Consider the following 26,074-nt stretch of genomic DNA (forward strand, 5'->3'; position numbering starts at 1 on the left):
GGGGGATATAGGCCAGCAGAGGCAGTTTCCAATGCATATCATCCTCACAGCACTTACAATCCCTCCAGCAAAGCCCCCCAAACCGGATGAATAAACGCCCGCATTCGACAGCTTTTACTACAAAGGCAGACGAACCGCGGCCTACCGCGCTCTTCCAGTTCCAAGTTTTGGAAATCCACTACCGTCCAAGCCACCACCGGCTCTCGATGCCTCACGAAAACCAAAGAAGAAGCGAAGAAAGTATAACCAGCTTGGTCTAACCCCCAGAGCTGAAGAACATGAATCCAGTGAGGAAGAGGACGATGCGGATGAGGAGGCAAAGCTCGCTACGCTGATTACGAATGAGCTGAAAGTTACTTATCGAGGGCGGACTGCCACATTACAGTCTGTCTCTGACATTGCGGCCTGGATCGAGGAGCGTAGGAAAAGGTTCCCAACAGCAGCACGAATAGCGGAGCGGAAAAAAGAACTGCAAGAAAAAAAAGCGGCTAGAGAGGCCAAAAAGGCTGAACAAGAACAGTTCAGGAGGCAAAAGGAATCCGATATTCGAAAGGAAAACGAGAAGCGCAAAGCAAAGGCAGCTTCTGGGGATCAGAAGTTGGACCCTGCTGATGCTGCCGAGAAAGCCAAGTTAAAAGCAGAAAAGCTGCGTAGGAAGCTCATGAAGGAAGAAAAAAGGGTGGCCAAAGCTGAGGCAGCAGCAGAGAAAGCAAGACAAGCAGCTAGAGCTCCTCAAGCCAACGGTGATGAATCCAAGCCAGCTTTTAATGGGAACGCAGCCGTTAAGGAGCCCGCTGAAACCACGTCCACTAGTCCCTCTACGGTTGCCATGGAAGGGGGTTGGGAGCGCTAAATGGAGATGAAGCTAGTGTCCGCCGACACCCTAGTCCAAGATGGCATCGAGCGTGACGTTGCTGCAGAGCCTGTTGCCGCCAATGGTGATGAGCAGGGTCAGCACAAGATCAAGGTAGACGAGACTGCAGAGGCGCTGTCGGGGATCGATAACCTGTCTACAGATACGTCTTCGGTGGATACGTCAGATCTCAGCGACGAAACATCGAGTTCTTCCGACAGCTCATCGGATGACAGCGATGGAGACTCTGCCCCCGAAGAGATGACTTCCAAACGGCTGCGACCTGATCGGGTGCCTCCGCCACCGCGCAAACACAAGAACCCATGCCACCAGTTCGTCAAGACAGGGAGATGCCGTCGCGGTGAGAATTGCAGATACTCACATGAGATCCCGGACAAGACGCGTCGGGCTACGAAAGATGCAGGCAGCGAACCAAAGCGACCCAGCTTGTTCCAGATGGTGAGTCTCCCCACGGATGCCTTTTTTTTCATTTCCCCTCTGCCGGCGTGGAGAGCTGTGCTGACCCAGGCATCTCCTAGCTGGTGGATCAACAGAAAGAGGACGAAGCCCGACGGGTGATGCAAGCGATCGCATGGCTTGGAGAGAGAGGGATGCTGGACGAACGGGCTGCGGGTGAAGGGGTTGCGGGGGGCGAGGAGGCGGCAAAAGGATAGCGAGATAACCACATGCACGGCGAGATGAGCTCGACACAAGTCTGTTTCCAAGTAGAACAGCAGCCAGGACCGGGTGCTGTAATCCTTGGTGTGCTGTCACGAGATACCTAGGCAGGCAGGCAATAGTGCAGTGGCCGCATGCCTGCTCGATTCGGCAGGGGGCTCATGGATCGCCCAAATGAGCCCTCGGCCAGCCAATCGGAGCGCGCGTGCAACAGAACAGGTCCCCGCTTTGATTAAACAATTGGCCAATCAAAATCCGCGTTTCTCCTCGACCCCGGCCGGCGTTGGGCGGGTCTAACCTAATGTAGCACCGACCATGCCCGATGCGGCATGGCGCCAGGGCGAGATCCCTGTCTGGCCATTTGCGGGTGGCTCCTGCTAGACTCGAGTTGCCTCCTGTTAGCCTCTCTCTTTTCCTCGCGCCGCCCTTCTTTTCTTCTCTTCTCCTCTTCTTCTCTTCTTCTCCTCGTCGCTTCGTCGCCTTCCGTCCCTTCGCTACCAGACTACTTTGTAATATTCCTATTCTTACTCTCTTTTGATTCTTTTTCTCAGGCATACGCTTCTTCGTATCCTTAGTTACTCTATCCTTTCGGTGCAAGTATAGTCCAATCTGTGCGCTCCCTCAATTGCGACCCTCGGCTCTCCTAATAACCACACTTCCTCTTGCGACTCGATCAATCATCGGACAAGATGCGCTCTGCCATTGTCATTGCTCTTGGTGCCTTCGCGGCTCTTGTCTCTGCCGCCAGAGAGAACCCTTTCAACGTTCCCCGTGGTGGCTATCAATTCACCGCCAACCAGCCTACCACCTTGACTTGGCAGCCTACCACCGATGGCACCGTGACCATCAAGTTGCAAAAGGGTGATGAAATTACACCTGATTCCGGAATTGTCATTGCCCGTAAGTTCCTCCTTCTTTTGCTGCTTTCTCCATGCGCATCATTGAGCTAATACATTTGATAGCGAGCATCCCTAACTCCGGCTCCTTCGCTTTTGTCCCCTCCGCCAGTCTGGGCCCTGGCTCCGACTACACTATCCAGATCATTGATGACACCGACCCAGATAATGCCAACTTCACTCCCCGTTTCGCCATCACCGGCACCACTGGCACTGCCACTGAGCTGACCGGTTCCCCAACGGCCACTGTCACTCGCACTCCATCCTCCAGCGCCAGCACTGAATCTGAGAGCACCACCGAGTCTACCACAATCACCTCTGCTGACCCTACCACCACCACCGAGTCTAGCTCTCCAACAACTACCTCCGATCCGACCACCTCCGAATCGGAGCCCACCGAGACCGAGGCTCCAACCGAGACCCCTGAGCCTATCCCAGACAGCGCTGCTGCATCCTTGAGCCTCCCCGCTGGTCTGCTGTCCGCTCTTCTTGGTCTCATGGCTCTCCTGTAAAAAGGTAACAATGAAAAGTGAATGGGATATATGCTAGGTTTGGTGTTTTCATAATCTTCTCAACGACTGTGCTTGGATGGCGCTACTGGCCTACCAAAATCGGCCACCTTTTGTCTACTTCACTATACATATTTCTACTGTAACTTACTGCAACCGATTTCGTGGAAAATGAAGCTACTTGTATTAATCTTTGCATTTCATTTTGTTTTCGAAAGAACATGCAAGTGGACCTGCTGTGACGTGATCGTGCTTTATTGTATGACACGAACTGCATGCGCACAGACATGAGCCTGCGCTGTGCAGCAACGCTTTGTGTGACACTGAGCGGGCCCAACAATGCAGCAAAGTTCTAAAGAAGTTCTAGAAATGCAACCGTTTTTGGAATTCAGACATGACCTAAACACCCTCATTTACTGCTCTTCTTCGAATCTCTGAACGTCTTGGCCCGCCTTGCACTCCTCGTCTTTGGTCTTCCCCGATTCTTAGTCTTCGCCTTCAGTCCCGTCCCGATCTTGCCCTCAACCGCACGATGCCCCTCAAACACAAACGGCGATGCCGTCGCGTCAGATCCTCGCTTCTCCTTTCTCATCTCCTCCCTTGCCGATGAACGCAGCTGCGCCGCACCAGCACGGCCGAGAAGCTTTGCCGCGCGGCGACCCTTCAGACCTGGATCCGCGCCCCCAATCCGCGTCCGGTTGGTATTCGAGTTCCCCACGTCGTTTCGCTTGTTGGAAATCCGCTTTGCGCGCACGACGCGCAACTTGCGCGGAAGCATGGGCGGGAACTTTTTCCCGTCGAGGAGCAGGGCCGCCTCGACGCCGTTTTGGTCGCGGAACTGCACGTATGCGAACCCCTTGCCGACGCGCGTTGACGGATCGCGGACGACGCGCACGGACTCGACGGGGCCAGCGTGCTGGTTGAAGGTGCGCCAGAGACCCTCCTCGACGTCTGCTGGTGGGGTGTATTTCTTTCGCTTCTTTTCGGCATCACCGTCTGCCAGTGCGGTTTCTTCGTCAACGAATCCGAGATTTCCTACAAACACACAGCGTTTGTTGTCGATTGGTGCAGGATGGGCGATGCTGTCGACTCGCAGGTGACGCTCCAGGACAATTGTTCCGTTGAGGCTGATGGCCTTGCGTGCTGCTGCGGCAGTCGTGTAGACGACATAGGCGTTGGTGCTCTGGGTCGTAGAATCCATTAGTTCTTTTTTCGCAAATGCAGCTCGCTTCGGGACCGCGGCTGTTGCAAACGCGGTGGACCGGAAACGGATAGACTCGATTTTGTGTGGTGTCGATGACTCCGGTAGCGATGGGAAGAACGCAGAAAGGTGGGCGAGCAGCGTCTTTTTAGCAGCTTTGGATTTTATTGCTTCGGTAGACACGTTTCCTAGAAATACCGTCCGGGCGGACTTCTGGAGACCCTCTGGATCTAAACTGCCGGACAGAGATTCATGGACCGGTGGCGGATTGCTGTCTGGCCCATCAATTCCATCTCCTTCATCAGTCTCTTCACCTGAAGCGGAGTCCTCATCCTCAGGGTCATTTGTAGCATCAGAAGTCGCCTTTTGCCGTTTCGTTTCCTTCCCTGCAGCGCGTTTCTTGGAATCCTTTTCCTCTTCTTTGACTAGTTTTCTCATGTACGAATCTTCCAAAGCTTCCTCCCGCTCACCCCGCTTTCGCTTCCGGGATTTAGCTGATACCTCCGGGCTTGCATCAAGCTCCTGGTCGTTCTCTGCGCCTTTGTCGGTGTCGTTTTCTCCCTCACTAGATACATCCGGCATTTCGTCATCGTTATCAACCGAGTCCCCATCCTCGCTGCCAGGCTCCGGTTCCTCAGAGCCGGTTAGATTGGAGTTATTTCTATCACCGCGTTCTGCCTTCTTTGCCGGTTTGCTTGCATTATCCTTGTCTCCGCTGCTTCGTAACGACTGTTTCAATTCTGGAGATTTAATGGGGCCAGCCTAGGGGGTCACGTAGCGGTCAGCATTTGATACACGAGCCATTAAGGAGAGCGGCTACAACACAGGAGCTACGCTCCCTGTAAATGCAATATGTACTCACGCTATTTGCGAATAGCGACGCAAGCATCGGGTCAATCACTGCATCTTTATTTCCAAACAAGCTTGGAGGCACGGCGTCTGTTCCGGAGGCCTCATTGTCCGTTGCGACTTTGGCCTTGGCCTTGGATTTTATTTTCTTGCCCATTGCTTAATCTGGAGTCAACACAGAACTCGGAATGCTTTCTCTTCTCGCTCTTATCTTCGCTCAGGCATTGTAAACACGACCTCACCCAGCCCAAAATTTCCGCGCCGAAACCTTGGCGGCTGGCATCGAATTACATAACTAGGAATCGTAGTGATTTAATACGGGTCACATGATGTCCCGCCTCCATTTGCTGGGTAGGGCAGCCAGCATACCGATGTGCAACTTCACTGCAAGCTCACGGGTAGTCAAGATTTTCCCTGAAGCACTTTCGAAGACAATTTCTCTCATCGGCCGTGTGTGCTATAGTAGAATGGGATGTGCAGAGTAACTGCCTAGCCCTCCCATGCCGATTAGTCAGACTTTCTCCAGGGCGGTCAGGCATCTCCAGCCGCTCATTGGCCGTCGCCCGGCGGAGCTTGTGATGGAGCTAGGGCCGGCAGTACTTTTCTTAGTGGAAAGTTTTGTAATTTAAAGTTACCGCCGGCCGTTCAAAAGCGGCGTAATTTCGTATGAGCCCACACAGCAGAGCGTAACTTTGATACTTTTACAGCGTAAGACTCTGGTTTGTGACGCAGCTTGTCGATCAATTTGCTGCAATTTTGAGCTGGGAGGCCGTCATGTTACCGTCACACTGTGCCAAGCGAGGTCGTCGTTGAAACAAATCATCCGTCGACGGTACAGAGCAGCAGTCGGTATCACCTGGTTCCCCAGAATGCATTCTCTCTTCTCACAATCTCTCCCTCCTCATTGCAAGCCTTCATCTTCCCGACTCTGCTTTTTTTTACGCTTCTCTGCATGCGAGGCTCTTCTATTCACCGCTGGCAGTTTGCTCGATAAGCCACCCTCTTGCTTTTCACCTTTTCCCTCTGCCCGTTTGCCCTCAGTTCTCTGGACCCGGCTCCAACCTATCCCCCCGCGACGCTCTTGCGAACCAGACTCCCTTCAACGCTCTCGTGCAAGCAAGTGTATTTGAACCATTTTGGCCGCTGTGTTTGGATCTCTACATCACCATTTCAATCGATTTCGGGCGCCTTGGCTCTGTAGCCGCTCGTTGTGATCGTCTGCCGCAAATCTCAACTTCGCTCAACATCGCGCGCTGTGGAAGCGCAACGTCATTCGAGGTAGGTTTATTCAAAACTCTTTTGTGACTCACTTCTAGATTCGTTCCCAGCTCCCTTTCTATTGTTGCAAGCTCAAAGTCCGCTGATTCTCTGTTGCTGCCCTTGGATTTCAAGCACAAGGCGTTTGGCGGTTTCTTACCTGCCAACGGAGGTATAAACCTTTCACAAAGCTCCGCTAGTCAAGTTTCATCATTCCCTGTTCGTTAATGCTGAAGCTCTATTCCCCTTCCTCAGCCGACCGTTGTTACATTGAGCTTTACTGACCGTTCGCTTCATCGACTAGACGACACGCCAGAACCATCCTACCAAACGAATCGAATACCCATTTTCACACCATCATTTTTCTACCGTACCCTTGTCACCGCTTTCAAATTTCCTGAGAGTAGCTTAATCCGGTGCTTCTCGAACCCGATGGAGCTACCGGACTTAGCACTTGAGCCTAGGGTGGCACCCGGCCCAACCGCCCCCATAATCCCCGACGGGCTTTTTTCCGATGATATACACGATGATGCAAGATCTAGCAGCCTTAGCGAAATTGATGAGCATATAGATCACCTCGAAGACATGTCCCCGAAACAGGAAAGGTTTGGTAGTGAGATTGATTCCGAGGCCGAAACAGAGCGCATTGAGGATTCCCCAAGTCGCCTTCGCAACCGCTCAAGCATCGTATTGAGTGCCACGGCATACGGTGCCAGTCCAAGCAAGCTTGCACAGTCGACTACGTACGACGATCTTGACGAAGATGACGCTGTCGAGACTGAGGCTTCTCCTAGTAAACCTCCACGAGATACAAGAGTCAACGGAATTACCAATAACTCTAAGAGGACTGCAGCAGACCCGGCCGGCTTGTCGACCGCGTCACGCGAATTAATTGGTAAGAAAAGAAAGCGCGGAGACTCTGCCGTTAATGGAACAGAGGAAATAGACAACGAAGAGCCGTTACGGAAGCGCCGAGGTTCACCATCAGGCGACGCAGCTGGATTGGAAACAGAACAGGAGGCTGCGGCTGATGAGGCGGAAATGGAGTCGAAGGAGAAGGAGCCTTTGTCAACTGATGAGGTTTCGCCGTTGAATGAAGAACAACCTGATGATACTCGTCCCTCTGCCCTACGGGGAAAGAAGGGTAAAAAAGGAAAACGCAAAGGGAAAAAGTCCAGAGATATTTATGAAGAGACAGGAGAGAATGGACTAGGAGATGATAGCCAGGCAAATGGCGACGAGCAGTTGCCGGAAGATGAAGATAACGGAGAGGTTATCGATGGAACTGATGACCCCGAAGCGGCACTGAAGATGGAAGAATGTAAGTTATCGCATTGCCAAACATTTCTCCACCTAGCTAACCCCGACCAGCGATGAAAAAGACTACCGCCATGGACGTACTTCTAAGTCTAGAGCGACAGTTCGCCTCTTTGCGCGATAAGTAAGCTTGGTCCTCCTTAAGATTGTGGTATGGGAACTCAAACACTCATAATTCATAGGATTTACGACGACCGGATCGCAAGTATAAATGAGGAACTGGCCCAGCTTGAAAAGCCAAATCCGACCCATCCCGAATTTCTTCGCCAGCTTCGGATAATTGAGCATCACCGGGATGAAAAAATGGCAATCGACGAGAAGCTATTTGCATATAAGCTTAGGTCGCTGTGCATTAAGAGTCAAGCCGAGCGCAGTCAAGTGAACAGCTCATATTACCAGAATGTCCGCGATATCCGAGAACGGTACCTTCAAGAGATTTCCGAACACCATTATCGAGTGCAACAAGACCGTTTCCAGACAAGCGAAACAAGCGTCGGATACGGTATTCCATTTCCTACTCGGCGAGCGCAGCAAGCAGCACAGCAGGCAGCATATAGTGCGGAAGTTGGTATTTTGGCAGGGACAGCGAAATATGTTGGATTCCCATCCGCCCCTGATATGAAGGGCCTACAACGTAACGAAATTGAAGAAGATTTTGGGAAATTGGGGGTATGTGGCACACGTCAACATCTGTCTTGCTGAAAGATGCTAATTTGGGGCTCCTAGATTTCCCTACGGCCCACAAACGTGAACTCATTGCCACATCCTCCTTTCTCACAGCAACATGATTACCCGAGCATTCCATCCGCTGCAGTTACACGGCAAGCTGCGGAAGAAGAATTTATAGAGCAAACACCATGGGCAAATCCGCAGCACCCAATTCACGAGCAATTTCGGCATCAAATGCAGCAGGGCATAATATCTGACCATCAAAGATTTTCAAACCCATTTTCTACGCCTGCTGCCCAACAACGGACGGTGGATCTGCATGCACCAAATGGCTCTGCATCGACGATTCCAGAACATCCGTCCGCCCCTAATTCTTCTGCTGCGAATACCCCCTATGATTATGAACGTACCCGTCGAAATTTGGGCACGGCCATGGCAGTTGCTGATCCAGCCGATAGTCGCGGTGCAGAAGGTGACGATTTGGAAAAACCTTCAACCTTCCGATCTCTATCCTCGTCGCCTCTAGATGTACGGAGGCCTCAGCAGAAGCCCCCACCGAAACAGGAACCGACGCGGCGCTCCCCTGTCCCGACATCTATAGAACCAATGGGCCCACCAAGCTCTATCCGGGACCTCCCGTATTCTCCGTCCTCGTCTTCAACTCTACGCGCTGGCCGATTTGGAACGACGCCACGAGAAGATCAGCTCTCTTCCTCGAGTTCCTCAGCCAGACAGAAACCTCAGAATTTCAGCCCTATCCACCAATCTGCTGGTATCACGGCTGGCGGTTCTGAAAAAGTTCGAATGAACGGATAGTCCCCAAGCTGGAAAAAAACGGCGTTCAATCTACTTGTCTTCCCCATGGATTATTTTCGACATGAATGGCGCGGTTTATATATTGTGGTTTGGGACTGTATCGGCTGAATAGGCGTTGTGGATAACAGACTATTCGCACTGCCACGCTCAAAGACGTCTACCTTTTATTTCTTGTTTAGAAATTCCAAGGGTTTCTCTATGCACCATAAATATTTGCAAGGTTTATTCCCGCCATGCTCGGCAGCTTAATTACCGTGCCTATTGATTGCTTCAAGTTTCTATTCTTATCCCGCATTTTTGGCTTGGTGTTGATATTTTGAGCTCCCCTCAATTTTATGTGTTGATTGCGCCGCTGGCAAGGGGTCCATTTGGAGGAAACTAATATTGTTTTTGGAGTCTTATTCCTCCCCATCGGCACTGTGGATGGAGGGTTGTCACTGGGGACGAGGCAAGTGTACTGTACTGGAGATTTGTTGTGATATGAAATGATTCTGCTATTTCCAATGATGTCGGTGTCGCATCGAGGTGTTATCAGTGCCTGAACCACAAGTTGAGCAGCACACATCTAGGACCGATTCCGATGAGTGGTGTTATATATACACAAAAAATTGTAGAACTAAAATTATAAATACAGGCAGGGAGCTGGAGTAGTGGCTGGGTGGTTGAAGAGGCTAGTTGCACTAGTCCTCCATTTTCTCGCAATTGTATTGCTAAAATCGGTGATTTCAAGCGCCAAGTTTCAATCCTCTTCCATGTAAATTTCCAGGCCGAACGCCCTCACAAAAAAGATACAACTCCGGGACCGCCAAAATGCTATATCGTCGCAGCCAAAAACGAGTAGTGAAACGGTAGGGTCACGAGCGTCGGAGAGAACTAGGATTTTTGCGACGATTGCGTGGAACCGTTGGGAGGACTAGGGACCTTCACATCGGCGAAATCATCTTGTCCGACTGCGTTTATTGTGAAGGCATCTAAAATAGCGGACAACCCGAGCAGTCAGCGGATTGGAGTAGACAGTGCCAGACAGTCGACCTATGGTCGGTTGAGGCAAAACAGATGCTGGGACAAACACGCACAAACACCGATGCAGAAGCCAAATAGAGCAACGCCCGTCAATCCATTCTTGACAAGGTATGGCCGACGGGCACGGAGTAGGGCAGCCCCCGCACGGTAATCTTTGTCGTAGTAGCTTGATTTGAAGCTGCAGAGGCACGGTTAGTTGGGATAGCGCGAAGAGGATAGCAGCCTATACATACAGAGCCATTGTCCAGCCGTCTCTAACAACCCAAGTGTGAGGTTGTGCAATCTGTTGCCGCAATAATTGGCGGCGACGTGACGATAAGAAGATCGTGCTCGGGTTAATATTCGCCCGGATTCCGATACGGTTTGCACTAAATGGCTTGGCATCATGTGACGGCTAGGCGGCACTAGGCCTATTTCGGACCGGAGCTGGTGAGGCCGAGCAATGGACCAATCAGCACTCGGGGCGCCAACCTTCAACGCTTCTTGCATCTCGCAACTGCTGCAGACACGAACAATCGCCAAAGGACCTCCAGGCTGCTGCCAGGGAACTCTTATCCGCATCGTAAGCTCGAAACTGCTTTGATCTTCTCTTTGCTGAATTACTCTCTACTGAAGCTTTCTGCTGCCTTTGCGATCGACCTCCCACGAATTCCAGCCTGCTGCAAGCTCCATGGCGCCTCACTTCTAAATCGTGCATCCCGATACTCCCTCGAGGATTTCATCCCTCCATTCGACAAAAAGTTATTGTAAACCGTGAAAAGCATAGCTTGAATTTCATCTGGAGCATCACAGTCCTCGTTCATCCACCGATACTCTCCTCTTAGCGGAGCTCCATCCCGGCACCATGGCGATTCCAGTAAGCAATCTGGTGGAACAAATGTCCCAGCTCGATGCGGCGCGAAACCTCGTTCTCGGCGATGCTGCGCTTTACCCTCAGATCGTTCACGGCATAATTCCTATAATTGGCTCCAATTCGCGTCTGGAGCTGCGAAGATGGGGCGCCGATTTCCTCGCAGAGACATTTGCAAGTCCCACGTTCCCCCAGCCTGCAAAGCAAAAGCTGGCTACCGAAATCCTCCAGACGATACATGAACTACTTAATACGCCGGAACAAGATATTGCTGTGGTGAAAAATGCTATTCAGGCCTCTGCCAGTATCTACCCGCTAGTGTTTAGGCATATGTATGTCCGGATCCTCTCTCCCCCCCTTTTCCCTTCCCTCCCGTTGCCTTGGGTAGGTCTTTGGTTGTGCGCTCTGCTCGATACCGCAGAAAGCAAAGGCGCTTGCCAAATAGGCTATGGCCATTACTTAAAGTAGAATTAAGTTCTGATCGATCGTATCGCGTCTATAGCATTGACCACCCTGAAGATTCTGCAGTTTGGGAGAATATGACCGCCATCAAGCTCACTATCTTAAAGAAATGGGATAGTGCTCCTCCTGGTATCAAAATATGCTGTGTCAAATTCGCGCAAAGGGTTGTCCAAGCTCAAACCCAGGGTGTTATCTCAGATCCAAGAGTGAGTACTACAGCACAAATTCGCCCTGACCTGTAGACCGAAGGAGTACTAAGAGGCACGTTGATAGCGCCCTGAGAAAAACGAGATTTCGTTGGCCCTCGTTCCAAAGAGCCACCCTCTTATCCCTATTCCCAACCTGGAGGCAGAAGCGTCGGGCCTTCTCGATAGACTGCTGAACGCCTTCCACGAGAACTCGAGGTATAAATTTCCAGCTTGAATTGGTATACACACGGCACTGACGGACTTTAGTGACCCGCTTCTTGTAAATGCGACTCTAAATTCTCTTTCAATTCTGATTCGGACCCGACCTTCAATCTCAAATAAAATCGTCAATGCTATCCTAAGCTTTAACCCGCTCAAACATGCAACTACACCGATAACTCCAACTGTCAAAGTAAATATAAAATCAATGGAACGGACAACTCGAGCGTTGTTGATCAATTTGATGAAGAGGTATGCACCATACCTGCTCGGGAACATGCTCTTTTCACTAAAAGGCCGGCCGTAGGAACCCTAATAACCCTCTAGCTGGGCGTATTCAACAATATTTCGATCGGATAGCACAGTCACGGAACGAGATATTTGAAGAAGCCACACGGAAGAGAACGCTCCCGACTGAACCTACAGACCTTGTGGATAGTGCCAAACGAGCAAAGCTGGGCGTTAATACTCCGCCGCAGTTAAAAATTCCGCCGTTGCCTCCAGGCCCAACTAGTTTTGCACAACTCTTTACATTAACAGAAGATGTTGGTTTGGCGTCCTTTGATGTTAAACAGTTACCGATAGATCTGCTTGTCAAAATCACCGTTCCCGTCTTAAATCGTATTGGCGCAGAATCTTTGGATCAAGCGATCGGTGTAAGTAGACACGCTCTTTCAAGGTGCTTTTTTCCTTGCGCGTTTCTCTGTGCTAATATACTTGGTAGGCTGTGCGTACCCGATATCTTACTCTTTGTAAAAAGCAAGTTTTCGAACAGCGAGCCCAAGCCCAGGCACAGCTCCGGCCGCAACAGAATGAAGAAGAAGATGATGATGAGTACGAGCCAGAATACGAGCCTATGGATATTCCCGCAGCAGAGCAACCGCTAGCAAGCTCAGATTCAATTCAGGTTGCAGAAGTCCCCCCTGACCTCATGACCCTGGGACCGTTCGTGCTTCCACAACCTCCCCCACTCTCAAAAACAGAAGCTGTTGAGGTGGGTAAAGAAGCGGTTGAAAGAGTGTTCACCATGGCCTCTGCTCTCGATCAACCTTCAAAGTCAAAAGGTTCGGGAAAGGCTCTTGGGTTTGGACGGCTTGCAGCGAGTTCGTTTGATCGAGACTCATGGCTTACTCTACTCACTCGTTTGGGGACTCGCGCGTCAGCCGGTTTGGAAAGTGACGTTGATGAAGAAGCGACCCAAATCAGAAACGGACAGATGCATAGCGCTGCCCCATCACAGCCGCCAACATTAGGAGGTGGAATCAGGCAGTTGTTATATCGATACATTCTAGAGGACTTCCGGGTGCGAATAAATGTCGCTATATCCTGGATGAATGAAGAATGGTATAACTACAATGTACAGGTGAGATACGCTGCGCAGCAACATCGTGATGGTATCGACGCTATTTCAATACCGAATCACTACAGTCATTGGGTAATGAGGCTTCTGGAAAGCATACTGCCATACCTTGATTCCCGAGATAAAATCCTCATAAGGTTCTTAAGCGAGTTACCAGAGCTGGATCGCACTTTGATCAGAAAAGTTCAGACATTAGCCAACGATCCGGAGAGGGTCAACTTGTGTGTTCAAGCTTTGCAGTAAGCGGATTTCTAACCTTGAATCTCAATCATCCGCCCGAATGCTAACATACGCTAGTTACCTAGTCCTTGTACGCCCGCCAGTGAAAGAAATGTGTCTGGATGCCCTAGAGGATTTGTACAATACTGGTAGGCCACAGCCCATATTTAGTTTACCAATGCAGATCTCTAACACATACTTTAAATAGTGGAAGAAACCCGGCCTTTAATAACAAAGATCCTTCTCAAGTTTCGACCTGGGGCTCTACCCGACCAAGCAAAACAGTTCACGCAAAATATGAAACCGCAAGAACAGTCAAGATCCACACCTACTCTTAGCCTTGGGTCGACGCAAAACACGACGAGCCCTGTCGCTGCATATCCCGTGCCCGAAAATGTCGATGGCAATTCCACCGCCACAAATTCTCAACAAAATGGTCAGGTTTTGAAATCAGAGAGGACAGGTACAGCTGAGCAGAGTGTCACAGCTGCTGTATGACACTCTCTTTCTTTGCATTTCTACCTGATCTTAACATTACTGTTCTATTTCGGGCATATACCCTCCTATTTTAACCCGAGATTCCAAGAATCCAACATCTCCATGCAATGCCCATGCAAACGCTTGAGCTACTTTCAGAATCACTTGAATTTCCAGAAACTTGCTGATAGTTAAATTGTCTACTTCTTTTTTATTTGATCCATTTTTAGGGTCGCAATTATTTTGTTATGATGAACGGGGTCGGGCTCCGGGGAATTCATGTACTTTAGTTTGCATTGACTTACGTGGTACGGACTAAATGCTCAGAATACCAAGAAGCACGAATTGGTAGCTTGGAGAATCACTTTTAACAGCAAAAGGAAACGCCCTAAACCATGATAATCTACACGTTTAATCTATCTTAATTCCATGGAACTTGACCTTGATAAAAGAAAACCTAGACCACACAACCCGCGAAACACGTTTATTCAAATACAAATGTAGAAGAGAGATAAGAAGATATTTTACTCAGTCCTTAATATCTTTGGGCCTCGTCTTTTAGCCCTAGTCCCCTTTTTCTTTTTATGGCCCTTTTCAAACGCCACGGCACTGTTATGGTCGCGGCCTACATTGTCTAGATCTTTAACTTTGTAAATTCGAATAATCCAGTTCTCGCTGGTAAATGCCTCCTCAAGGGTTGTTAACTGAGGGCCTTCGGCCGGAAGGCGGACTCCGCGAACACGATCATGCGCTTGGCCCTTGGGGAACAGCGAATTGAGGTTGTGGTAGCAGAGTTTATACCTAGTATCTAGGATTAGTTCCAGTACTCAAGGAGGGAAACATGGAAGATGTATGCATACATGAGACTGTTGCGCATTGTGGGAGTCGCTTGGTCGTCAACACGGTATTCGCCACGAGCGGTGAAGAAATCTCGCTCTTTCACCTCATCAGGCCAGATACCTTCAGCAATTCGAACCATCCAGAGGAACTTGTTGATATCGTCACCGGAGTAACCGATCAAACCGCCATATACGACTAACACGTAGTCGACGTCATGCTGGCGAAGGATTGGGTAGCTGACTTCTTCACGGGAGCTCATTGCTTTCCCAACAGTGGCAATATGTGTATTATTCCAAGTATTGTTATCGACCAGCGTGGGACGATCCGCCATTCCGCCGATTTGATACCCATAATCCCACCACGACATGATTTTCGCGTTCTTTTCCGTATTTTGGCGAAGCCAATAATAAGCTTCGCGATAATCGTCAATAATGTATTGGCTCCCGTCGGGGAGTTTGCTTGCGAGCACGACCGACGGAGACGAATAGGCCATCGATGTGACCCATGTACAATGAGCGACAAACAGCAACAGATAAACTACGAGTGAGGCGGAAACCAAGCCTTTCGAAAGGCCTGAATAGATGCCAACAAGTCGTGTCCGCGCAGCTCGTAAGCTGCTTTGAGTAGGTTTTTCGTTGGTCGCTTTAGGTTGCGCATTTGGGTCAGGGGAATCTAATCGAAGATAAGTGTCAAGTATATGCGACACAATCAGAGCGGCAGCAACGCAAACCACTGGTGTTAAAGTCAACATTAACCGAACCATAACACCGGCAAAATAGCTTGCAAGAACGGCATAGATGATTATGAAAACGTGCTCGTCCTTAAGCTGATAGAAGCACATATAAACGCCGGCAGGAAAGAGCCATATCAGCATGTTAAGGTCGAAGAAGAATGCAGGCCAAGCTGTCGGTTGATGCTCCGAGACGGAAGCGATGATGGGAATGTGAATTTTGGCATATCCGGTATCCCAAAGCGAGTAAAATCGACCACTCCAGGGTGCAATGACGCCTGTTATCGTGAGAAGTACTAACCCGGAGAATGCGATGCCGAATGTGACGAGAACCAAAGTAGTGAGGAGGGCTTGAAACTGTTTTCCGGGAACTTGAGATCGAAGGAATTCCACAAAGGCCACGATTTGAAGGAGACCAAATATACCTAAACACCAATTCTCAGTTCTCAGCTGCATGGGAAAGGTGCCTGTCATACTTACCCAGAGCCGCCATATGGTCGCTGTTACGGATTGGCAAAAAGCCAACAAAAGGGATTTGCATGCTAGCTAGTGTTCCAAGTGCATACCAAGTGGTATAGCCGATATAGAGACGTGAGCTATATCGACCCATGCAGATAAGCACGAAGGCATGCAAGGGGATCAAGTTCGTAATGAAGACGTATCCACCCCATGCCGAAACCATGTAGCCATAGAATAAGGCAGCCAATGCACCCCACATGATTGATCCATTCTTCAAAGCCTTGATCCAAAGGTAAAAGGTAAAGACCAAGAGGAAAATGGCAATGGCTTCGTTATCATAACTCCCAGCAACGGACCTGGAAATGTATCCAGGGGTGATGCCAATGAACACTGCGGCAAGGAGGCCGGCAGATGGCGAAACCGACATCTCCGATGTAAGCAGGTACATTGCCAGTGCCGTCAAACCCGAAAACCCCGGCGCGAGGAGGACGCATATATTACGAATATCGACGGGGAGAGAGAGGAATCGAAGGAGATGATAAATTGCGCCGCTCGTAACCATCAACCCAGGGTACAATGTGCCGCCGGTGACACGCCCAAGAGGATGCCATGTTCCTAGATGCAAAAAATGAAACGTCAGTCACCAATTCGGGAAACTCACTCGAAAGGAGGCTCACGGTCGTCAAACCAATCCCAAAAGCTATAGAAACCATGCTTCACAAGATATTTTGTTGCTCGAAAATTAAACCACGGATCGACTACAGTTTGTGTGTTTGGTTTAGCGACGATAGAAAACGGAACGCAGGGGGTTCACAGTAGGGGCGTTTCCAAGGGAGCTCATACATTCGTGGATGATACTTTCAAACCCTACGCGGAATTGTTAGCAAGGCGGACAGGACCCAGGTTAACCAATTGGACAGGCAAAAGGAGCATAGAGAAGCATTCTTACTTATTACGCTGAATAGTCTGCTGGAAATAGCTGCTGCCGCAATGAAAGCCAGTATGATCACCCGTAAAAGGCCGCGAGTGCTTGAGCTCGTGAGGCCCTTCAAAAAAGGGTCGACAGCAGTGGCGGCCATGGCGGCCGGAATGGACGGAGGAGACAGGACAGATCGAAGAAACCGACGAGAACTAGCCCCCGGACAACTGCGAATATCCCATTGAGAGCTCGCTGCCGTTCGCCTTGCGTCGAATGAAGCATCGTGGTCTCAAGCCGCGAGCTGGCCTTGGCGCAGTCATCACACTGCTTATGTCAGCCATTGTTATCTAGACATCCCTTTCCCGCTCCCTTCACAGAGCCCACCACTTTGTGAATCTCTCGTTTTAATCAGTCAAGCTGTACAGGACCAGAGTTGCTCTTTGCTGCTGCTTCTCGCCGAGATGCTGGACGCACCGCGGACTCTGGAGGAACTTCAGGCAGTCCTCACTAGCGCCCCATCCGCGACAGCCCTTCTTGATGCTCTGATGGATGCGGAAGGAGAAATATGTCTACAGTCTGATGACACAGCATTGTTGCAATCCTACTATTCGGCCTACCTATTTGCGCTACTCTTGCGTGATGAACTGTAGGTGATCGCGAGTTATAAAACGGTGTCGAGCAGCGCTAACCAGGTGCGCAATAGTACTGAAGCGCGGATGTTAAACCGGAGAATACCTCGGAGCTTAACCAGCGCGGATACTGCATTGGAGAGTACTTCGAACTTGCTACGGGCCGTTTGGATTAGAAATCATACTCTGGTTTACCAAATCTTAAGGGAGTCACATTGGCCGGATATGCTGAAACCTCTGGCCCAGGGCTACTTCAGTACGGCTGAACCTGTTTGCTATTCCATGGATTTTTGAAACTAATCTTTTATGCAGCACACTTCCGTGACAGAACGCTGGAAGACCTCAGTCTCGCCTATGGAGCTCTTCGACCCGAGACTGCTGCTTCATATCTAGGCTTCGATATTGCACCACCGAGTACAGATGCAATGGAAGATGTGTCGAGCCCGACCACCTCAGAGATTATTGAAATACTAGTACAAAGAGGGTGGGAGTACGATTCAGCCACCAACCTACTAAAACCGATCATCAGCACATCAGTTGCGGGGGACCCCGAGTTAGACCAAGTCAAGATTGGACAACTGGCGGCGCTCCTGGGAACTCATGGTGGCTGAGCGATGTTTTTGAGTTGATACGCCTCGCACGGGAGCTAAAACTTTTTGAACCACGAACGATATACGCCTCTAACTATAGAGCAGTAGCTTGACACGCCGTTGAGTTCATTGCGGGACATGCAAATCGCCCTATGCGAATAGACCTCCGAATATGGACAGGCATTGCTGACAGCCAAATGACGACAGTATGAATGACCCTTATACTGATGGTTGATTGGATGTTCGCGTAATGAAGTGTGTAATATCCCCAGGAAATGCCAATGGTATGTACAGCAGAGGAAGATGAAATCTATTGGTCTCGTACCCCTCTCGCGTCGGTTCCAAGGAAGCGATCTTTAGCTTAAATGATACAAATAATACAAAATGGATATGCTTTCCATCCGCAAGTTGAGTTCAGGTCAATCACGAACCGCTCAAATGCTCATTCCGGAACGTACCCCCGCAGGTTAGAGGGCCAATCTTTTCTTGAGGATCAATAATCTGCGCGCAATCCCGCTTTATTTTTCACCTGCTTTCATTTTTATGAATGCTTCTAGATCAAATCTTGCATCATCGGGGTCCGTGATCACTAAGCGATTGCATCCCAGTCAGTAACTAGTTCAAGTGGCAACACCCGGATCGCAGGTGTGGCTTCGACGCGGATCCAACACGACGTACCACCGGACTCTGGTTCCTTTGGAGCAGGTGAATTTCTTCTTGCAAATTCGGCTTTGGCTTGCTCTATCAATTGTTCTTTTCGACGGTATTCATTGTCTATCTGGGCGGCTTTGGCTTGTGCGGTCAATGAAGCTTGGTGATAGAAGCCGTAGAAAACGCCGAAAAAGAGGGCGGAATAGCGCAATACCTGAATCACTCTTGGTCAGCATGAGGCATCACCCCACAAAGGCCAATGCCTCCGGGTAGATTAGCTGTGGCAGAGAGAAGAACCCACGTTAACCCCTTGAGAAGTTGCCATGGCTGGAGCGAGGTCACCCCAAGGATGTTGGGGTCAATCGGGGAAGAGGAAGAAGAACCGGGCGACACGGGCAAGCAAAGACGATGGAGTTGATCCAAGGTATCCGGCAACGCAACCCAGACAGGCAATGGGGTCTGGACGCTCGGGGATGAGATCGGTTGGCCGCTGGAAGCAATCGAATCTGTGTCTTCACGTCGGCAAGTCGAAGATTCAAACTTCGGGATTTTTGCTTGGCACACCTGGCCGTAGATTACGTAACCAGTAACTAGAGGTGGTGCTTACATAACTCCAGCGTGCAACTCCCCCTTCCCGCTTCAGTTCATAGCAGACGCGGCGGGCGGAAGAGAAACAGCGTGCTTTTGGCTGCCTGCGGGGATCACGCTCGGTTCTGTCAGGATGAGTACCATGCAACAGCGGAAAGATGAGATTCTGGCAAAGAAGGCAAGGCTCGCCGAGCTCAAACGCCAGCGCGAATTGCGGCAGCGGGAATTCTCCCAGACGCGCATGGGCATAGGGGAATCGTCAGAGGTATGCAGAGCAATTGCCCCTCCGCTCGGCTATTATGTACCCTTGCTAATCTATCTGTGGCTGCAGATTCTATCTCCTACGCCGGGCCGTTCAGAAAACAGAGCTGAGCTCGATAGTTTGATTTCCCGTCTGGTTGATCGACCGTCTTCTGCCGCACTCAGGGAGGGCGGGGAAGCATCGCCGAGAGGTCGTGGAAGCAGGCCAAATTCGGTGCTTAGCGGAGGACAACTCAGCAGTGATACTATCGAAACATATACCCCGCCTATAAAGCCGCTTTCTCAATCCATAGCTACACAGACAACACTTGACCTCCCCGTCACCTCGCCCCGAGCCCATCCCCCTGCGCCGAAACCGGAAATTCTAACGTACAGCAAAGCAGTGCAAACTGACACCTGGTCGGATCCAAAGACGCGTTCGGAAGATGGGTCCGAAACGGAGGGCGAGGGGTCTCCTAGTACTCCCCGTGCAAGTAAACGGTTAAGCAGGAGAGCGCGCGAACGGGACGAAGAGATCAGAGAGCGGCTACGGAAGGAAATCGAAGAAGAGTTGAATGCAGCGAAAGAGCCGGTTGAAGGCGGTGATCTTCAGCAGGCGGGTCAGTTGAGGTATCCGTTGCGTACCCTCACTCATGATGAGCTCAACGCGGTTACATCTTCTGGAGAATTTTTGGATTTTGTGGAACGATCAAGCAAAGTTATAGAAAGAGCTTTGGATGAAGAATATGACGTCCTTGCGGACTATGCACTGGGTGGAATCGGCGCCGAGGATGAGGAGGAGGATGATTACAGAGTTGGCAAAAAGCGCAGAGAAATAAAGCAAGTTGCCCAGTTTTGGGATGAAAGATGGAGCAAGAAACGCATGATAACCGACTTGAGCTTTTCGCCAAAAGTATATCTCCTTTTTTCCGCAGTGGCTCCAGTGACTTTATGCTAATTTCGCCCTAGTTTCCCGAGCTGATACTTGCTTCTTATACAAAAAATCCAACTGCCCCTCATGATCCTGACGGGCTCGTCAAAGTTTGGAACCAGCATCTTCATAGCCGACCAGAATACATATTCCACTCAACATCCGACATTCTCACCGCAAAATTCAGCCCGTTTCACCCGAATCTTATCATCGGCGGTTCATATTCCGGACAGGTGTTGCTCTGGGACACCCGATCCTCGCGCGCTGGCGGAGGTGCCCCTGTGCAGAAGACTCCTTTATCAGGATCAGGCCACACTCATCCAGTCTATAGCATCGCCATCGTTGGCACGCAAAATGCACACAACATTCTGACAGCATCGACGGACGGAGTGGTTTGCGGCTGGACAGTCGACATGCTCTCCCAACCGCAAGAATACCTTGAACTCACCACCCCCCCGCCTTCTAAAACCGAAGATCTCGCACCTACTACCCTCTCGTTCCCTCAATCCGATCCCACATTTTTCTTAGTCGGCACAGAAGAGGGAACCATATACCCTTGCCATCGTTATGATCGTGCTGGCGCCAAAGCTGGAACCGACCACCGGCTTTGCTATCGCGGTCATGCCGCCCCAGTCATGTCGACGACCTTCCACCCCGCCCGTGGCCCTGTTGACCTAGGAGATTTGATGCTTAGTTCAAGCATAGACTGGAGCGTCAAACTTTGGCGAATTCGCCCTCCTGCGGCAACGTCCACCGCCTCGGGAACAACCTCCTCCACAGCAGCCATGCAAACGGTTTCTCCAATTCTCGACCTGACCCGTGAAGACGTTGTATACGATGCCCGTTGGTCTCCGAATCGCCCCGGTGTGTTTGCCCTTGTAACAGGCGCCGGGTCGCTGGAAGTTTGGGATTTATGCACCGAGACTGAAGTGCCGACTGCGTGGGCAACACCCACATCTGGTAGAGGAGGCATATTGACCAAGAGCTTGAATAAAGTCGCATGGGAAGAGAAGGAGGGTAGACGGGTTGCTACCGGTGGATTGGATGGGGTTGTTACTGTGTTTGATGTAGGAAAGGGCTTAGGCGGCGGGCCTGAGGAAGTTATGGCGGAAGAATGGACAGGAATGAAAAGACTGGTGGGAAGGCTGGAACAGGGTCTCGATAGGCCATGATCCGTGAAGTTGTGGCATCGGGGTATGGTGAGGGCCTTTTGTTATTTCTTCTCATTGTCTTCGTGATTGCTTAGTGTTAACTCCTTTCTGCTAATCATTGGCGAATTTGGCGATGTGTTGGGCAACTCTCGGTTTTGCCCGGTTTTACTCAGCTTATGTTCCAACCAGTCAGTTTGAGAATTAGCCAAAGACATTATACCCCTTTGTATTTTCAGGGTTGCGTGTATATATGAAATCAACGTTTCTTTCAATATAGATCTAAAATGATTTAAGCTTACTTATCCGCCGTGATCTGAAGCTCGTTCCACGCAGTCAGCATCGCTGCTACACTGATAATCAATATGTATAGCGGAACCCGGGCTATACACCCAAGTCAGCTCGATACATTCAAACCAAGAGTTGTCAGATGAGCATTGCTACATACCAGGTTCTCTATCACGTAGTTCCCCGTTCGTTGTCGCCGGTTTGCGAAGTAGAAATATGTGGAGAACATCCCGACAATTGCAATCATTAGGATATGGGAGCTAATAGTTATGTTACTGATGGAGATCCGTTAATAGGGGGGGGGAGGCTCAACTCACCCGATAGATACCCACACAGCAGTGGTATAAGCTGGAGCCTCAACAGACCGCACGATAAAACTGCCTGCGATGCCTCCCAGCCCATTGGACGCAGTCACCGCTGCGGCTATGGTCGCTCGTTTCCATTGGCCAACGATGTTATTTGCCTGGTACGCATTCAATGCTGCCCAGTTGGAAACATATGCGCCGGTGGCGAGGAATGTGCCGATATAACGGACAGTGACTTGCGTTGAAGATGGGAGGCCAAGCATGAGGAACCCGGCGATGAGCGATAATGCGTTGAAAATGATCAGTGGTCCACGAAGACGAAATTTATCGCCGAGTAGCGAAGTGAGAAGAACAGGTATGATAGCATAGTAGTATGGCTGTGATAGATCGAATTAGCGAAGCACTCAGTGGGAAAATACCGTAGTGGGAGAGGCCGCACCGGAGAAGATAACAGAATGGACTTGTTCGTGCTAAATCCCATGCCTGACTGGAGGATGATAGGTAAGAAGTAGGAGAGCGAGGTCGAGACGATATTAAGAAGGAAAAACAGGCAGCTGAACGCATAAAGTTTGAAGTCGAGAAAATTAACCGCAATCTTGGACCAAGAGATCTTATCAAGGATGGCATCGTGCCTGTCGAGTTCAATTCTCTTGGTGGCAAGTTTTATTTCGGCCTCATCGAGGAACCAGAAACTGTTGTGCGCATTATCTGGGAAATCGATCATCCACCAATATGTGATTATCCCCATGCCAAAGGCAATTAGGCCTTGGACCAGGAACATCCAGCGCCACCCTTGGAGCCCTGCTATGCCATCCAGTTGATTGAGAGCGTAGTTGAGGATGCTGCCTGTAGCTAGGATCGTTACCTCGCTGGATTGCATGAATGCATATCGAAGTTGCTGCTCTCGTCTCGTATACCACGTGCTGATAAGGTATGTGAGTCCCGGGTAGATGCCAGACATCGACATGCCCAAGAGGACGCGCAGCACAATCATTTGCTGCCAGGTCTTCACGAAAGCCGTACCTAGAGTGATCAGGCCAAAGCAAATGGTGGTCATTGAAAACCAGAGTCGTGGCCCAACGAACCGTATTGCGAGCGTAAACGGAAGTTGGAAAGCGATGCTGGAAACGGTGAAGATGAAAATAGACACGGAATATCGATTTCCATGGAGGGAGAGATCGTCTATCATGGTAGTGACGGCGGCAGATGAAATGATGCCGGAATCTATCAGATTCAAACTGCAAAGAATGCCAGCAATTGTGCATAACCGGAGATCGACTTTCCGGAGTAAACCACGTTCCAGGGCCTTCTCGTGCTTTGGGATTGAAAGGGTTTCTTCTTCTCCTTCGTCTTCTTCCATTGCTGCGGTTGCCTTAGCTGCAGATAAGGCGATGGACCGCGTGCCCGAAGAACGCTTCGCCGACTCTGTCGCCATACTCTAGGCGAATGGAGATAAACAGTAACAATGGCGGAAAATGAAGGTTTCTTCAATTAGGCGCAGGCCACTCAATGCACAATTCAGCCTTTTGAAGAAGGGTTTTCCAGTGGGTGAGCAGCTGATAGAGGGGCCAGGGCAGGGTGGCTGCAGATCATGCAAAAGCCGGCTAGGATTGGGGACACAGGCGGAAGAGGGATACGGAAGAACGAGAAGAAGTCATAGAAGCCCTGGCTATAGGCACAATCATTGGTGAATCAATATACACACGGCGTCTCGAGGCTCGATAAGTGCCCGGGTTCACGCATTGATTTTGTTCACAAATGATTCGGCTGTTGGAGTTCCCTCGGTTCAGAGCACAAGCAGCAAGGTGCTCCCAGGTCAACGGCATGCCGGGGATCTCATCCATCGCAGGCACCTGCTCGACATTCTTCACCATTCCGCTTAGGTGACATCTCGGTATCCGTTGTCCGAAAGCATCGTTCCGTGTCTGTTCAACGGTCAACGGCCAGCCGTTGAGTAACTAAGCACCATGCAGGAGAGAACAAGCACTTGGACGAAGCCAACAAAGAACGAAGTCAACCTGCCGACTAACTCTAGACAAGGGCTAGAATGCAGCATCCCAACATCTCCGCAAGTAGCTGCTGAGATCTCTCGGGGGTTCTCGACGGATATCCCTGCTCGTGGTGTCTCTTTATTACCCGCCACTCCACCGCATTTGGCACGTCACACATCTCCACGTTCGGGCGGATGGAGCCAACATGCGCTTTGGACCGCCGGTTGAGGAACAAGCCAGCAAGCCGCAGCAAAGTCGACCTCGCGTCTCCCTTTGACTGCAATTTCGACAACTTGAGCTCCAGTGCCCGCCGGCGTCCTTTCACGTCAGCTGACCGGGATAGCTCAGGTTAGATCCTGCGACGTTGGAGCTGCACTCGCGAAATCCAGAGTGCAATCCTACAATCTACTGCAATTTACGCCTTGATATCTTTTCAAATACCTTTTTTTGAGAATGGTTGAATACATCCCGGCGCCCGATCCGCGTTCACTGTTGCCTCCGCTCCTCGCTTGTCTCCCTGCTGGCTTTGCTTCACCGCGACCTCCTCCGCCGCTCATTCCTCTTCTCTCGCCCATCCTTCGACAGCGCATTCAGCTCCTCAGTTCCGTGTCCCCATCGTCTTCAGATTCTTGGCTCCGCTTACTCTGTTGGAATCCCGAACGAGGTCAAGAACTTGAGCGAATAGTTGGAGAAACCACATTTGAACCGCACCCCGTCTCCGGTGAGATAGAGATACCCGAGGACATCAAGGCACGGTACAGACGTATCGATTCTGAAACGTTACGGGGCATGTTTCCTATTGGCGGAATACAACCTCGCGGTCGTCTATGTTTGGTGTCCTGGCGACCGGGAGGGTGGCGATCCAGGATGGAGAGTAACGGAGGTTCTCCCGCTTCGGTCTCCGCAGGGTGAAGAAGCCCATACGTGGGCTAGCTCTATCACGGAAGCGAACGAGGTGCGGGAACCTATACTGCATGAAGCCTTGGCAGACGCAGAACACGAAGCCGGGCAGAGCAACGGAGTCGATGGTCCTGATGACAATGACGACGATGATTATTGGGCACAGTACGACGATAATCTCGGGAGGACGCCAGTGCGGAATGCCTCCCCCCACTTAGCGCATTCTCGCGTCGACGTGAACAAGCAGCCACAGGAAGCGTCGGACGCCTCGTACTACGGCCGCTACGACGAGGTTCAACCGGCAATGGATCATGATGATCCATCTGTGGACCGAAGCGGCATTGGAAGTTCGTCGCTGGACGGCGAGGCAGTTTCTCGGATCCTCAGACAGCAAATGGAACACATTGTCCGTAGAGATGGGCGGCCAAGAACGCCGCCACCAGACGTAGACGCTTGTGCCAGCTCGCTCAACCACCCGCGGCCGGAATCAGCATCCTCTCGAGGATCCGATGCCGTTCTGAGGCTGGAGCAGACGGCAGAGAACCAATCGTTATCGGAAATGGGGGTCCGCGACTACATCTCGTCCAGCATTAGAAACCTGCATCAACTGGCGAGAACCACTGGAATTTCTGGGGACGAGTTTGGCAATCTTGTCCGAAACGAATTGGATCTGCTGGAATGATCTCTTGGATACAATATCATCGATATTTAGCGCGCTCAATTGAATAACTACTTCCCGCCCTCTTGGCGTTCTCGATTAGTTATGTAAGCTTCCAACATAGCGCGGTCCGCGGGCACTAACCCAACCGGGCCTACGGTGCAGCCCCTTTTGGCCAGCAGCTCCAAACAGGCAAAACCAACGTCCAGCCGCGTTTTCTCTTCGCGCAATCTGTTCTTCCAGCTGCAGCCCTTTCACGCCCTCGTCCTTTTCTTCGGAGTAGTGCTTTTAATCTCTCTTTCATCTTTCTTGACGCTCATTACAATGCTTCTTTGTCAGTCCTCTTGAGAAGGTGGCTCTCCTC

General features: G+C 50.7%; 11 protein-coding genes across 11 annotated transcripts; 7 read left to right on the forward strand and 4 right to left on the reverse strand.

Annotated features, from left to right (window-relative positions):
• Positions 1 to 853: 853 nt before the first annotated feature.
• UREG_01506 (uncharacterized protein) lies at positions 854 to 1,527 on the forward strand (the record flags this gene model as incomplete). The annotated part of the gene is made up of 2 exons (XM_002541944.1): positions 854 to 1,312; positions 1,393 to 1,527. The coding sequence occupies 2 exons, from the start codon at positions 854 to 856 to the stop codon at positions 1,525 to 1,527; spliced, it is 594 nt and encodes a 197-aa protein (XP_002541990.1).
• A 693-nt stretch (positions 1,528 to 2,220) lies between these two features.
• On the forward strand, positions 2,221 to 2,481 carry UREG_01507 (uncharacterized protein; the record flags this gene model as incomplete). The annotated part of the gene is made up of 1 exon (XM_002541945.1): positions 2,221 to 2,481. One exon carries the CDS (start codon positions 2,221 to 2,223, stop codon positions 2,479 to 2,481), a length of 261 nt encoding a protein of 86 aa, XP_002541991.1.
• An 864-nt stretch (positions 2,482 to 3,345) lies between these two features.
• Positions 3,346 to 5,143, reverse strand: UREG_01508 (uncharacterized protein; the record flags this gene model as incomplete). The annotated part of the gene is made up of 2 exons (XM_002541946.1): positions 3,346 to 4,899; positions 5,000 to 5,143. The coding sequence occupies 2 exons, from the start codon at positions 5,141 to 5,143 to the stop codon at positions 3,346 to 3,348; spliced, it is 1,698 nt and encodes a 565-aa protein (XP_002541992.1).
• A 1,685-nt stretch (positions 5,144 to 6,828) lies between these two features.
• Positions 6,829 to 9,045, forward strand: UREG_01509 (uncharacterized protein; the record flags this gene model as incomplete). Its single annotated transcript, XM_002541947.1, has 4 exons — positions 6,829 to 7,564; positions 7,615 to 7,684; positions 7,743 to 8,229; positions 8,287 to 9,045. 4 exons carry the CDS (start codon positions 6,829 to 6,831, stop codon positions 9,043 to 9,045), a joined length of 2,052 nt encoding a protein of 683 aa, XP_002541993.1.
• A 1,032-nt stretch (positions 9,046 to 10,077) lies between these two features.
• UREG_01510 (uncharacterized protein) lies at positions 10,078 to 10,309 on the reverse strand (the record flags this gene model as incomplete). Its single annotated transcript, XM_002541948.1, has 2 exons — positions 10,078 to 10,246; positions 10,302 to 10,309. The coding sequence occupies 2 exons, from the start codon at positions 10,307 to 10,309 to the stop codon at positions 10,078 to 10,080; spliced, it is 177 nt and encodes a 58-aa protein (XP_002541994.1).
• Positions 10,310 to 10,912: 603 nt separating this feature from the next.
• UREG_01511 (uncharacterized protein) lies at positions 10,913 to 13,864 on the forward strand (the record flags this gene model as incomplete). The annotated part of the gene is made up of 8 exons (XM_002541949.1): positions 10,913 to 11,250; positions 11,421 to 11,586; positions 11,654 to 11,784; positions 11,836 to 12,039; positions 12,095 to 12,443; positions 12,512 to 13,368; positions 13,445 to 13,515; positions 13,575 to 13,864. The coding sequence occupies 8 exons, from the start codon at positions 10,913 to 10,915 to the stop codon at positions 13,862 to 13,864; spliced, it is 2,406 nt and encodes an 801-aa protein (XP_002541995.1).
• Positions 13,865 to 14,367: 503 nt separating this feature from the next.
• On the reverse strand, positions 14,368 to 16,951 carry UREG_01512 (oligosaccharyl transferase STT3 subunit; the record flags this gene model as incomplete). Its single annotated transcript, XM_002541950.1, has 6 exons — positions 14,368 to 14,644; positions 14,704 to 15,838; positions 15,894 to 16,487; positions 16,534 to 16,572; positions 16,716 to 16,739; positions 16,822 to 16,951. 6 exons carry the CDS (start codon positions 16,949 to 16,951, stop codon positions 14,368 to 14,370), a joined length of 2,199 nt encoding a protein of 732 aa, XP_002541996.1.
• A 301-nt stretch (positions 16,952 to 17,252) lies between these two features.
• On the forward strand, positions 17,253 to 18,031 carry UREG_01513 (uncharacterized protein; the record flags this gene model as incomplete). The annotated part of the gene is made up of 3 exons (XM_002541951.1): positions 17,253 to 17,437; positions 17,495 to 17,562; positions 17,733 to 18,031. 3 exons carry the CDS (start codon positions 17,253 to 17,255, stop codon positions 18,029 to 18,031), a joined length of 552 nt encoding a protein of 183 aa, XP_002541997.1.
• Positions 18,032 to 19,382: 1,351 nt separating this feature from the next.
• Positions 19,383 to 21,592, forward strand: UREG_01514 (uncharacterized protein; the record flags this gene model as incomplete). Its single annotated transcript, XM_002541952.1, has 3 exons — positions 19,383 to 19,514; positions 19,581 to 20,402; positions 20,459 to 21,592. 3 exons carry the CDS (start codon positions 19,383 to 19,385, stop codon positions 21,590 to 21,592), a joined length of 2,088 nt encoding a protein of 695 aa, XP_002541998.1.
• Positions 21,593 to 21,870: 278 nt separating this feature from the next.
• On the reverse strand, positions 21,871 to 23,596 carry UREG_01515 (uncharacterized protein; the record flags this gene model as incomplete). The annotated part of the gene is made up of 4 exons (XM_002541953.1): positions 21,871 to 21,921; positions 22,017 to 22,116; positions 22,174 to 22,538; positions 22,601 to 23,596. 4 exons carry the CDS (start codon positions 23,594 to 23,596, stop codon positions 21,871 to 21,873), a joined length of 1,512 nt encoding a protein of 503 aa, XP_002541999.1.
• A 1,009-nt stretch (positions 23,597 to 24,605) lies between these two features.
• Positions 24,606 to 25,734, forward strand: UREG_01516 (uncharacterized protein; the record flags this gene model as incomplete). Its single annotated transcript, XM_002541954.1, has 2 exons — positions 24,606 to 24,873; positions 24,914 to 25,734. 2 exons carry the CDS (start codon positions 24,606 to 24,608, stop codon positions 25,732 to 25,734), a joined length of 1,089 nt encoding a protein of 362 aa, XP_002542000.1.
• Positions 25,735 to 26,074: the final 340 nt, after the last annotated feature.

Source organism: Uncinocarpus reesii, genomic scaffold (genome assembly GCF_000003515.1).
Source record: "Uncinocarpus reesii 1704 scaffold_1 genomic scaffold, whole genome shotgun sequence".
Classification (NCBI taxonomy): Eukaryota; Fungi; Ascomycota; class Eurotiomycetes; order Onygenales; family Onygenaceae; genus Uncinocarpus; species Uncinocarpus reesii.